General features: G+C 39.6%; 1 protein-coding gene across 10 annotated transcripts in view; it reads right to left on the bottom strand.

Moving 5' to 3' along the window:
- Nucleotides 1-14,447, bottom strand: part of Myo5a (myosin VA) — a 153,006-nt gene that overhangs the window by 99,144 nt on the left and 39,415 nt on the right. For all 10 annotated transcript variants that reach the window (XM_031345367.1, XM_031345368.1, XM_031345372.1 and 7 more), the window contains exons 2-4: nt 12,325-12,435; nt 7,525-7,696; nt 5,606-5,750 (exon numbers count right to left, since the gene is read on the bottom strand). In XM_031345367.1, coding sequence (XP_031201227.1) covers nt 5,606-5,750; nt 7,525-7,696; nt 12,325-12,435 — 428 coding nt within the window. The remainder of the gene's footprint in view (nt 1-5,605; nt 5,751-7,524; nt 7,697-12,324; nt 12,436-14,447) is intronic.

The following is a 14,447-nucleotide window of genomic DNA, read 5'->3' as shown; positions in this document are numbered from 1 at the left end:
GTGCTTAATTAAAATTTATAAAATCATTTGAAATATTTCAAATTGTCCATCTGTTAATGATCTGTGAAGTGGCATTTCCCATAAACTACCGTTTGATGTTGGCTAATTTCATTTAAAAATTACCATTCCACAATTGAACCTTTTCTCCTCCTCTTCCTCCTCCTCATCTTCTTCTTCATCTTTCCACTCCTCCTTGTCCTCCTCCTCCCCTTTCCTGCCTCCTCCTTCTCTTTTGGTTTTTGAGACAGGGCTTCTCTATGTATTCCTAGCTGTCCTGATCCACCATCCTCTTCCTTCAGAGTGCTGGGATTAAAGGCACACAACAGGATCAGGTTGGGGGGAGGATGGAGGGAGAGTGCTGGGAGAGAAAACTGGAACTGGGGGACATTTCATGGCGAGGTAAAAACCAAGTGTAGTGGCAACTCCCAGGAACCTATGAGGGTGACTCTAGGGAAAATTCCTAGTAAGGAGGGGTAGGGAGTCTGAACCAGCTATCTTCTGCAGCCAGGCAAGACTTCCAGTGAAAGGATTAGGATACCAAACCTTCAACCTAAAACATGTCCTGCCTATAGATGGAGGAAGGGAACTGAGTGGGAGAGGGGATGAGGAAGGGAATGGGGATGAGGAAGGGAATGGGGATGGTTAGGACCACGTATAGGGAGGTACAGGAGGGATAGACAGATGGCCATGAGAATGAATGGAACCTTGCAACAGGGATGGGGAGGTAGGGGGCATCTCCAGGAAGAGACAGAGACTTGGGATAAGGAAGGCACCCAAGAGTCAATGGGGGTGTCAGTTGTGGCTCACACAATGGGGATATAAAACCTGAAGACATCACCCCCTATAGCCAGGCAGAAACCCCAGTGGAGCTAGAGGGATTCCAATCTACTCACAAAACTGTCAACCCTAAATTTAACCTGTCTACAAGTAATGCAATCACTGGGCAAGGAATAGATTCAGGGAACAGCCAACCAATTACTAGCCCAACCTGAGACCCATCCCATGAGCAAGCACCAATCCCTGACACTATTAATGATATACTGTTATGCCTGCAGACAGGGAGTCTGGCATGACTGCCCTCTGTAAGGCTCCACCAAGCAGCTGACTCAGACAGATGCAGACACTCACAGCCAAATAGTGGATGGAGCTTGGAAGCTCTTACGAAGAACAGAAGGACTAAGGCCTCTAAGGGGATAAGACTCCACAGGAAGACAAACAGAGTCAACTAACCTAGACCCTTGGTGCTCTCAGAGAGTAAACCACCAACCAAAGAATACACATAGGCTGGACCTAGGCCTACTGACACATATGTAACAGATGTGCAGTTTGATCTTCATGTGGGTCCCAAACAACTGGAACAGGGGCTATTCGAAAAGCTGTTGCCTGTATGTGGGATATGTTCTTCTAGCTGGGCTGCCTTGTCTGGCCTCAGTGGGAGAGTATGCACATAGCCTCACAGAGACTTGATGTGCCAGAGAAAGGGGGATACCTGGGAGATCCCCATTCTCTCCAAGGAGAAGGGAAGGGGAAATGGGGAAGGATTGTGGGACAGGTGACCAGGAAGGGACAGTGAGTGGGATGTAAAGTGAATAAAGTAGCCAGCTGCCTAGAGTTTCTTCTGCTGTGACTCCCTGCCATGCAGGTCTATACCTTAAACTATGAGGCAAACTCATGTCTTCCTGCCTTAAGCTGCTTTTGTCATGTACCTTGTTACAGCACAGAAGATTTAGTTTATATTACAGGCCATGTCACTTGGGTCTCTTGTTTCTGGACCATGGTGAATCACAGCAGGGAACATAGAGTAAAAGCAAAGCTGCTCGCTCGCCTCATGGCAGGCGGGAAGCAGACAAAGCTGAGAAGGTGGAATGGATACGAGAAACCCCTGACATGTTCCCAGCAGCTCTTTCCTTCCACCAGGTTGCACTTCCTAATAGCTTATTCAGCTTGGAACACATCAATGGATTAAGTCCTTGGAGAAGGTAGTGTACCTATTTTGTCTCTCAACAACACTACCAGGTCTTCTGCACGCAAACCTTTCTTTGGAACCATTTTACACTCAAATTATAACACAGGGCATACACACACATGGTACCAAACCAGACAGGATATACTGACTGGAAGTCACAAAGCATCTGTACAATCAGCCTTATAAGGTAGCATGCATTACACCAAGCCTGTTATATAAGTGGGATACTTGGCACTACGTGGTAGCTGAGTCACAGTTGTTAACAGGAGAGATTTCACCATCCATAGGAGTCATTTTCCACTTAGCCAATGAACCTCAGGATACTAGAGTGTTCAGAAACTAAATGAAAGAAGGGATGGCTAATAAAGGCCTGAGAGTAATAGAGCCACCTGACACACCTAAGTGGCTGGGAGGAGACTGCAGAGAGGGTGCTTCACAGTGAGGACAGGAAGAGCTTGAATCAGATTCTACTTAATATTTTTCAAAATGTTTCTATACTTATTTGCCAATATAATTTAATGACTGGAAGAATAGGGACAGACATTCTTTTCTTCTTTGCAGAAAACAACAGAAGAGTTAGTTTGCTTAAGATTGGTGACTAGTATGCCAAGACAGTGGGTTGTTACAGCATACACCTCTAACTCGAGGTCTATGGTAGGCTCCTCCTGCTTTGCTATGTTACTTCTTAGCATGCATGCTCTGTTCTTCACTAGAAAAAAGAAAAAGGCCCGTGCACTGACCTAATCAAACATAAAGATAACAAATACATTTCACAGAACATTGTAAGGTCAATACAGACCACTTGTGAAACTGCTCCAATCTTAGAGTTGATAAAAGTGAAATTCATTGAGATCTTGAGTTTTAAGTTCCATGGTTATTGGGAGAGATGCAATTAGTACACACAGTTGTTGGTTTTGTTTTGTTTTTTAACTAAACCAAGGTTATCTACACAGTACTACCTTTTTTCAAAAATCAAAGCTGTAAGTAAAACAGGAACATTGCTCTGTGACTCACATAGGACATGAAATACATAAAATTAAGATAATACTACACCACATGGCTATAAGGAAACAAAACTAAATTATGATAGTTTAATGAAAATAATACTGTGATTTTGGTAAAGCAAAACCATCAGGGAGCCAGCAGGCTCAGCAGGCAGTCGCTTGGCTTGGAACTAAGTTCATACTTAAGATTCAGATGATGGAGAGAGAACTGACTCCCACATGTTTTTCTCTGTGCACACACACACACACACACACACACGCATGCACACACGCACATGCACATACACACACACTCACAGAGTGAAAAAAAATCAGTCAGGTTTAATGTGAGAAAGGACAAGTAAGAATATGAGAAGAGGAATACAAGCAGAAAAACAGACCCTAAACTCCATTTGCCTTTTCTCCTCTAGAAGTCAACAGGCCCATTAAATGTAAGAGGGTGTAGTATTCCACAAGAGCACTATTCTCTAAGGAACATGTTTAGAATGGAGATGGGGCACAGTCATTTCTAGTTAAAACTGGGCTATCATGATGCCCTAACAGGTAAAGCCACTTGCCACCAGGCTCCTTTCTGACCTCCTCAGGCACTATACCAACTTGGTGCACATTCATACATGCAGGTAAAATACTCATGCACATAAAATAAGTCAATAAACCAAAATGTAAGCCCATCACTTTAACTCTGACCCCCAAAATATACACATAACATGCTCTTCCTGTAACCTCTTCATCTCTAGAAAGGAAACTACCAACCTTCTATCTCCCAGAACAAATCCTGTGGTCATCCTAACTCCCGCTTCTCTCTTACCCTGCACCAGCTTTCCCAGTTCCATATTAAACTATATCCAGAATCTATGCCCTACTCAACTTCTTCACTAATACTTACAACTAAATTGCTGTTCCTCGTTCAAATCACTGAATAGCTTCCTACCTGCCTCATCTCCAGAATTCTACACTTGCTTGCTTGCTCTGTTTTGTTGCCGTAAAGTTACTGTAATAGGATTTCACACACTGTAAAATGAATTCCTGCTTATGCATCACTCACATCCAGGAGTTGCCCACTTGCTCAGTTTCTCTATTTCTCCCATTCTAATATTTTCTGCAACATTTTGAGTATAGGTTGTAAACGTGTACTTCCACAACCTTCACAACATTTGTTAAGTAGAGCTTTGTTCTTATCTATTTATAATGGCCAAAATCAGGAAAGCTAATACTGCTGTAATAACACTACCAGCTTAATCAATAATTCTATTGATGGGTGATAAGCACAAGCTTCATTTACTTTTATTCTTTACCAAGCTTCATTTGTGGGGTGGAACTTTTGTCTAGTTTGCTGCTGCATCATGTCCAGGACGGCGCCTGGTTTTGGATTGTGATTATGAAATTTCTGTCAATAATGAGACGTTGCATCTCCTATAAAGATATGAGGGGGGAACAGCAGTGATGTGAAACACCAAGACTCATGCCTGGGAAAGCTGGCATGTTTATTTGGTAAGAGAAAAAAAAGTAAGAAATGATTCTGCAGCACAGATTCCTGACTAAACCAAAGCAGACACACTTGCTTGGTGAGTGTAGCAAATTTTGTGGGTGCAGACTTATTAATATGTGATAAACATTCTAACTAACTGAAGCACATCTCAAGCTATCTACAAAGGAAAAATAGGCAAAGGGGGGAAAACAAACCAAGGAGCCTTCAGTTAAGAAATGACGCTGACTGACTCACGGGGATATCATGTGGGATAAAGAGGGTGCCAGGAAACCAGCTGAATCTCCTGACATTTGAGGGTTGCCACAACAATGATGAAAAACCACGCTTTCAGATTAAAGAACAGCATTGAGATTGAGAATGTGCTTACCATACGTGAGGCTCTTGCTTTGATCCCTTGAGCCAAAGTATTTTCTGAGAATTGCAAAATTCTTTAAGTATTACAAAATTTTTCAGGGATCAATTTTAGAGTCTAGCAGGCCCTGGAATTCCCTCACTGCTGAGTGCGCCTCAGGCTGTACTGAGTGGTGCCAGCATTGCACTGCAATGCTCTGAAACTAGAAAATCAAGTACTGGTAGACTCTGTTCAGCTTAAGGAGAATGTACTCACAGATGGAATTTTCCAAACATTAAGCTTTAAATTTTGGATATTCATTATTGTTTTATAGTAGTATTGGGCATAATACAGCATATTATATGCTGCTAATTCACTGTAATTTTATACTTAATATACTAATATTTTAAATATTATTAAATTTATTAATTAATAATAAATTCAGTTGATTAACTGAATTTGAAAGATGATCTTCCTATTGATGAGACCTTAGAAAAATTATAGAATATCTCTAAGCTTCAGTTTTACCAACTGCAATAAAGTTTATAACAACACAAACTCAAAAAGTTGTGAAGATAAATTTTGTTAATAAATCAAAAGTAGCTAATCAATACCTATATAAACTATATAATCCATTTATAAATGTGAGATTTTAATATCTAATTGAATAGTTCAGACAATCTGAGACAAACTGGTCAAAGATACTTGTAACAATTTACAAGTTCTTATTCTCTTTAAATTATCCACGACACAGCAAAGAATAAATTATCTTATCTAATAAGAGCCATGAGATGACAATACAAGTTCCTACCAACCTTGCCATTTGCTTATAAGCCTCTTCAGCTACTGCAAAGATGTGAGGATCCATGTCACCCATGTTCTGGCCACTGTAAGCATTAATAATATCTTCTCCATAAATAGGCAGCTGTTCATAGGGATTTATAGCTACTAGGACTATTCCTGAGGAGGGTGAGAAAGAAAATGAAATCAGTTATCTCCTCAAGGGCACATTGAGCTTGGTAAAGTAAGGGAGCATAAAACCATGTTTCAACTTAGTTCACATTAAACTAATCAATTGCTCAAAGGTCAAAATACACCACAGTCTTAGGTATGACTTAGACGGGGGTAGAGCACTTGTCAATCATTTGATCGCCATGTGGCAAAAAAAAGAAACAATGTTTTAAATCATTTAAATATTTTCATATTTAGTAAAAAAAAAAAAAAATGGGGGTTGAAGAGATGGCTGAAGGGTAAGGAGCCCTTGCTGATCTTGCAGAGAATGTGAGTTCAGTTCCCAGCACCCATGTTGGGCAGCTCATAACTGCCTGTAACTAGAAATCCAAGGAATCTTCTAGACTTTGTGAGTACCCCCCCCCACAGGTATGTAAACACAACCCCCCCGATAAAAAAAATTCAAAAGCTCATTTCTAAAACTCTATCCAATGAAATAATTAGAGATTCATCTGAAGGATTTTCTTTTAGAAAGCTATCACACTGGTAGTCATACAGAAACCAGAAACAAACAAGATATATACTAAAATCGTTGTGATTCTACTTAAGCACTGTGCCATACAACAAAAATGCATGCTTTTGAAGAATATTAAATGTCAAAGAAAGTGGAGACATGTGGAGGATCAGAAGTTCAAGGTCATTCTCAGCTACATAATGAGTTCCAAGATAGTCTGAACTACATGAGACACTGGTCTCAAAAGAAAAAAAAAAATCATAGAAAAATATGACATATGCAAAACAAACAAACAAACAGGGTATGCAAAGATGGCTCAGTGGTTAAGAGCACCACTCTTGAAGAGGACCAGGGTTTGGTTCCAGCACCACATGGTGATTTATGACCATCTGAAACTCTAATGCCCTCTTCTGACCTCTACAGGCACCTGGTACACTACACACGTGGTGTACATACATACATGCAGCCAAAACACTTATACACATAAAATAAATCTAAAAGTATAAACTGAAGAAAGGTAAGAAAAATATTTAAATTATAAGGGTAAGAAATGTTATCAAGACAGATAAATTAGATATAAATTCTTGTGAGAGGAAAAGTGTCTGTGTATGTTTAAACAGACACTAGTGAATGAACACCCAGATCTGGAGCACAGCGGAGTCATGGGTAGCAGGAGAGAAAGGAGAGCACGAGGGAAAGGGAGGACAGAGGTGGGAGGAAATCAATAAGAACAAAATAGAACAGAGAAAAACAAAGACAGATGGGGCTGGGAGAAGGTCCACAGCCATAGAGCCCAGACTCCAGCTTCATTTCTGAGAAAACAGTCGGGAACTGGGCTGCTGGCAGCTAGCACTACAGGAGGGAGACAGACACCATGAGGTGTCAGTCTTGGATGTCTAAGTCAGTGAGAAGAAAGGTGGCACTAACCCTGCACCTGCACCAAATGCCAGTCCTTGGACATCTACTCTTCATAGAGCAGATTTTTACAAAATAAAAAGAATTAGCAACTTCAGCACTAAATCTGAAATGACTGGGAGTGTCCCAAAGATGAACCTGTTCTTTAAATGTTGAGCAAAATTATGTATATTCACAAATGACTATATTTGGCAAGAAATGTAACCAGCTAGTAAATACAGGTAAATCTTTCTGATAACTTAGAAGGGATTTTTACATGTATGAGAAATTCAATCACAGCTGACTTTCCCTGTGTGCATTTCAATCACTACACCCTTCAAAGGAAAGCTTACAGCTCATCAGCAAAGCACTTACCACAATACGTATAAATCAGTTTGGAATCGATGAAGCGAACTCGGAGATTATGTAGCACAGCGGGCTCATGAAGATAGCTGAGGGCTGTGAGGTCATTTTCTCCAACAAGTATGTCAGGGTTCCGTAAGTGAGGGAGCTCATTGGTCTTTGGATCTAGACGGTATTCCAAATCCTGAGGACAGAGATGCAACATCTGTGTCAGTAATGACAAACATGAAACAGGCCTATGCACTTGATTATTTCCTATTTCTGATTTGACTCTTGGGTTTAGAATATATTTATTTCCTGTCATTTTTCCATTATCAGAAAAACTGGTAAAAATGGCAAACAAGAAAGAATGGCCTCTTTTTCACCAGAATAAATCTGCATAAATAATTTAAGATTTTATTTTCATATTTAATTATGTGTATGCATGTGTGCACTGTGTGTGGGTAAAGATGAAATTATCTAGAGAGGACATTGGATTCCTTGGACTTGGAATTACAGGCATGAGCTGCCAAATGCATACACAGGGAACTGATCTCTGATCCTCTAGAAGAACAATACACACTCTTAATCACTGAGCCATCTCTAGCCCCAATGTAAATAATTTTTGTAATTATAGTTGAAGAAGTCAGAGCCTAGAGATTTTTTTTTTTTTTTTTTGGTTTTCCAGACGAGCCTAGAGATTTTTACCCAGAAAACTTTAGCCATTAGATGAGTTTTGGGCCCCTCTTCATTTTATGTATGGGAAGTAATAGGCAGTATAAAACAGGTTAAGAGCTTAGTTCTAGAATCAGACTGGCCTAGGTTCAACCCCCAATACGTCACTTAACTCCTATTTGCATTGTGTACTTTATTTAAATTAAATCAATCATTTCTAAAATGCTATAACAAAAATATCTCAAAGTTGAGGTAAAAATTTAAAGATGAAATGCTTTGGCATGCTCTAAGATCTCTAAGAGCCAAAGAGCCACAAGAAATTACATGCCACATTGTGTATATATATTGGGAAGATAATTCACACTTTCTATTAGACTTTAGTGAGGTGACTGACCCCAAACACTGAGAAGTAGCATGTCGGCTGGTGTGATAGCTCAGGAGGAAAAGGCTTTTGTACCCCAAAGGATGACCTAAGTTTGATCCTATGTAGTGAAAGAATCAACTCCTAAAGTTTCCTCTGACCTCCCACATGCATCATGGCAAGCATGTATACAAGCACACTAGATGCCAAGATACATTTAAGAAGTACTAGGCATTATAAAATCATATGTAATGGGGCTTTTTGACAATCTCAATTACAGAGGCTGCCACTATACCATAAATTAAGGACAACTAGCATAGGGCAAGTGAAAGGGAAAAAGGTAAGTTCAATTACAACAGAACATGCTAGTTTATTACTAATGAAGATGTACAGAGAGAAATATTCAAATCAAGTATGAACAGATGACCACACAGGAGAGACAGGATGCTTTGTTCCTCTGTCTGTTTCTCAAGGAATAATGTCATTAATACACAACTACCTGTTTCCTTACTGTTCTGATCTGAGTGCTTTAAATTCCCTGTACTACATTCTGCTTGCCTGCCTACCTACAATGTAATGTTTAGGGTCAGGAACCTCATTCACCTTTTCTGTTTACCTTCAAACAGTGTGACATATGGACTGACAGCAAGTCCTGAAGGATGTGGGGCTTTGGAAATGCTCATGATCATCACGTTTGATTGATAATACAACTCATATGGCTCCAGAACAGCAAATGCTCTATCCAGACTTCGTGGGAAGGTGGGGCAGTTATATGGTCAGTGTGGGAAGAAAACAGAACTTGGATATTAGAAAAAGCACTAATAAGGCAAGAGTCATCTAAAAAGTACTTACAAAAGTTTTCTCTTGGAATGGATATAATCTGCTTTTTTCATGATCAAGTAAATGTATACTTCTAATATTGCAAAGACCATCTTTTTAAATTTTATTCTAGGACCTAAAATCCTTTATTTCCTAAAAAGGAAGATGGTTGGATGCAGGGAGACCTTCTCTATTTTTCTCATCTATATCCTGTTCTCAGAATTGATCTTCTTCCTTCTCCTCTTCATTTTCCTCCTCATCCTCCTCATTTTTCTCCTCTTCTTCTTCCCCTTCCCTTCTCCTTTCTCCTCTTCCTCCTTCTCATCCTCTTCTTCCTCCTCCTCTTCCTCTTCTTCCTCCTCTTCTTCTCCTTCTTCTTCCTCTTCCTCCTCCTCTTCCTCCTCCTCCTCCTACTTCTTCTTCTTCTTAACATAGAATTTCATGCATCCCAGGATGCCCATAAACAGTTAGGATAACTTAAATTCTTGTCCATTTTACTTCCCAAGTGCTGGGATTGCAGTGTGCACAACTATATCAGACTGATGACTTGTTAATTACATTGATTTCAGGTATCTGATACCTCTGAACTTTGCTTTCTTTATCTGGTGAACAGTAAAATTATCACCTACCCACCCATAAAGCTGTCATAAAGCTATGAACTGACATTAAAATATATAGCCTAGGGCAGGAGAGATGGCTCAGTGGTTAAGAGGACTCTGGTTCAATTCCCATGGCAACTCATAACGGTCTGTATCTCCAGGATCTGATACCCTCACATGAACATAATGCAGGCAAAATACCAATGTACATAAAACAAAAATTAATTATTTACAAAAATAAATTACTTTTTTTAAAAAAGAAAACAGTGTTCAAAGGATCTAGCACAGTACCTAATATTAAGCAGATGAATTATAAATATTGGGTATGTTAATTCTTTAGTTTAACATTCAAGACTTATGGTGTTTTTTCACAGCAACAGAAAAGTAATTAATACACAGAAGTTGACACCAGAAAGCAGGTTGTCACTATAAAGAACTTGACTGTGTGGGGTTTTGGAAGAATATGGGAGACTTTGGAACTTTGTACTAGAAAAGTGGCTGAATGCTGTAAGGGAGCTTAATGTATTGTTCTGCTGTCTCCCAGAGCAAACCAGTAGGCAGCTGCAGCCCTTGGTGCTCTTTGCTTAGTTCTTATCTCCAAGTCCCTGCCTTGCACTTCTATCTCTGCTTCCCTTGAAACTGCAATATAAGCTGTAAGCAGAAATAATACCTGTTCTCACCAAATTATTTTTAGACAGTGTTCATGACAGCAATAGGAAAACACACTAGGGTAGAAATCTTGAAAGTCCTGGAGATGGCCTACTCTATTTCTTAATTATTTAAAATTATATGTATTTAAATCCAGTTTCCCTGGTCAGGTTACATTGGTTTTCTTGCTTTGTTTTAAATTTTTAGATTGCATTTATTTATTTATGGTGGGGGTGGCAGCAGCACCTGCACATGCACATATGTTGGAGTCCATGGTACACAGGTAGAGAGCAGAGGACAACTTTCAGGAATCAGTGTTCTCTTTCCACCATGTAGATTCTAAGGATTGAATTCAGGTCTTTAGGTTTTGTGGCAAGCATCCTTCGCTGCTGAGCCATCTCACCAGCCCTTGTTTGGGGTTTTGTTTTTGTTTTTTGTTTTTTGTTTTTTTGTTTTTTGTTTTTTTAAATGATACCTCACTACATAAACCAAGCTGGCCTCAAACTTGAAATCTTCCTGCCCCAGATCTCATATGCTAGGAATGAGACATCATATCTGGCTTGTACTGAAAGTTATCTTAAATTTTCATGATTTCACAATTATACACATATATACATACAAAAATAATTTGATCATATTCCTCTTTCTATTTCTGTTTCTTATTCCTTCCCTCTTCCATTAAATCCTTTCATCTTCCCATGAAGCTCCCTCCTACTTTCATGTCCTAGGGGCAGGGAGTGTCCCTCTGCATCTAATTAGGGTTGCCTGCATAAGCATGGGTTGAGGGTTATTAACTCAAGGAAGAGCAACTTAGTAGTGGCTACACTGTTGAATATCATCCCTATCCCCAGCAACCATTTACTATCTGTAACTCTTCAGGGAGGGGTGGGGCCTTATAACCCCTTCTCCATCCACACTGAAATGTTTATGGGCCGCCTAGTCTTGTGCAGGCAGGCACTGCTGCTGTGAGTTCAAAGTGCAATAGCTGTGTCATGTCAGGAAAGCAGCATTTCAGAGCAACCCCACAGCCACTCAGACAACCTCCAGCTCTTACGTTCTTTCTGTGCCCTCTTCTGCAATGTCCTTTGGGCCTTAGAAAGGGTAATAGAGATGTCCCATTTAGGGCTGAACCCTCAGCACTGGGACTTTAAGTTCTTCAAAGAAAATTAATGTTACAAAGTTTCGTTTAAGAAAAAGTATGGTGTATGCCCTACCAAATACAGTGGACAGGTTAAAAGCTGTGGGACAAAGGTGAGTTCACTCATGCAGAATGCAGCCAGTCAGAGACAGAGCTGATGTAAGGCCTCCTTCTGACTAGCGAAATATTGTTTATGTATTACCTTCTTAGTAACTATTTTTCAAATAATTACATTTCAGCAAAATATCAAATCTTAGACTGGTACTTAGTTAATATGAAATAAGTGCAACACTGTCCTAGACATAAAATATGAACACACAACCACATCTTTAGTATTAAAATTAGATACTAAGGCAAATTTCATAATCATAATAAATGTATAAGGTAACATGATTGTGCTTAAAGCGCGTACTGTTCTCACGAGCCTCATTGTAGGGTAGAAAAAATAACATTTTTATCAAAAAAGTAAACAACAGTATTAAATTAACTCAAAATTTATGTTTTAATTGGGGTTAAGCAAATCATAGTAAAATTCGATCTGTCACTCTCCTTTAGTTCAGGCTAAATACAAGGACTGAAGGTGAAGTTCTTACCCTCCCTTCCTCAAGGTGAAGCAGGAGCACTTTATCTCCAGGCTTGTAATCCTTGAGCAACTCTGCTGATTTCCATACTTCCTCAGGATCAGGTATCCAAACCCTAGCAAACTACAAGACAAAAAGCAAACAAATTTAAGCTAGCAAATCAAATACTTAATAATCATATATAAGACATCATATCATAACTTTACTTATAATTAATTTACTTAACAGTCATCTTAGACCAGGCCTGGCAGTGCTTGCTTATAATCCCAGCACTGGAGGGAAAGGGTGAAAATTCAATGTCAATCTCAACTGCATAGTGAGTGAGCAGGCAGCCAGCCTGCCACCCTGTAACAAAACAACACAATAACAACAGCAACAAGAGCAACAACTACAACAAAAAGGACTCTGGGCTATAAGAAATTTTCTTTTCTTTTTGTTTGTTTGAGACAGCATCTTAATGCACAGTTCAGGGTGGCCTTGACCTCATGGTCCTCCTGCTTAGGCCTCCTGAGTATTGTGATTACAGGTATACACCATGCCTGCATGACATTTAACTTTTAAAATTAGAATAGAAAAGTAGGTTAGCCTCAGTAACACCACCATTCCCAAATTACATAAATAATATGCTCTGAAAAGATAACTAAAATTAAAATCTGACTTTGCTTTATATAGTAAATGCAATTTGGGGTAAAAATTTACATATAACATCTATTTTCCAAGTTCTCAGGTGGTAATTCAGCAGCATAGCCATCCCTTTATGGTAGCATTTGCAACTGAAATCTTTCATGTGGTTTCATCATCTGCAAAGCCTTGGTGACTTCTCAGGCAGCCTTCAGGAAATATTCTGGTGGGGAGGTGAGAAATAAGCTAGTAGCCTAATGCCACAGATGATTTATACTCTACATTTCTAAAATTTTCTTTGAAAAAGTTTTGTTGTTAATTTTAAAAGTTGAAGAAAACTGCTATTTAAATTTTTGGACATATTATTTTATGAAGATTAATGGAAAATAGTATTTGGCTAGCAGTACATTTGGTTCAAATAACCTCAATACTATGAGAATGCAGGGAATACAAAGTCCTAAAACTATAATCTCAACTAGTTCTCTGGATCTAAGGCAGATACAGAGTTTTGAGAAAAAGTAAAAAATACACTAATATGTATGAATCTTAACCCTACAGCAAGGCCACACGCACTGTCTGCTTGGACGCTCCAAGGAGTCCCGCTTTAAGCTGTGAATACAGGGCTGGCAACATGGTGCAGTAGGTAAGAAGCCTACCAAGCCAGAAAACGTACATGAGTTCAATCCCTGGAACCCACATGGTAGAATGAAAGAAATGATTCCTTCAAGTTGCCCTAACTTCCACTTGGCATGAGTTTCCTCTGACCCCCAATATACATATGCACACACGCACACACTCACACACACACATACACACAAAATGTAAAAAAAAAAAAATTACGTGAGTCTTAGGTTCTAGTGTTTGGTCCCATCAATAGACCGTAGCGTAAGCTAGATCTTTAGATAGGCTATGGGGGACATATTGATATGTGCCAGACTAAATCTCAACTCTGACCTACACTTATATTCTCATTTCATGTAAAATCACCTTCAGATCAATTCTCCCTCACTCTCTTTCTCTCCTTATTCTCCCCTCTCCGCCTTTCCCGTTGCACTCTTGCTGCACTGTGCTTGTAGATCAAAATATGAGCTCTTAGGCTGCAGAGATGGCTCAGTAGTTAAGAGCACTGGCTACTCTTCCAGAGGACCCATGTCCAATTCCCTGCAACCACATGGTGGCTCACAACCATCTGTAGTGGGATCTGATGTCCTCTTCTGGAGTGTCTGAAGACAGCCACAGTGCACTCATATACATTAATAAATAATCTTTAAAAAAAAAAAAAAGATACGAGCTCTCAGCTGCTGCTGCAGCTGCTTTCCACCATGCCTTCAGTGCCCCATCATAACCTCCCACCCTCTGGAACCCAATCAAACCTTTTCCTTTCTAAACTGCTGTGCTCAGGGTGCTTTAACACAACAATAGAAAAGCATTTATTACATTCTCCAACTCTTACTTTACAAAGTTAATATTTTTGTAATTTTCTCTGAAATGATCTGCTAGCTGGGGGGGGGGGG

Source organism: Mastomys coucha, unplaced genomic scaffold (assembly GCF_008632895.1).
Source record: "Mastomys coucha isolate ucsf_1 unplaced genomic scaffold, UCSF_Mcou_1 pScaffold23, whole genome shotgun sequence".
Classification (NCBI taxonomy): domain Eukaryota; kingdom Metazoa; phylum Chordata; class Mammalia; order Rodentia; family Muridae; genus Mastomys; species Mastomys coucha.
The sequence above is the reverse complement of the archived record's forward strand: the minus strand, read 5'-3'. Positions and strand labels throughout refer to the sequence as shown.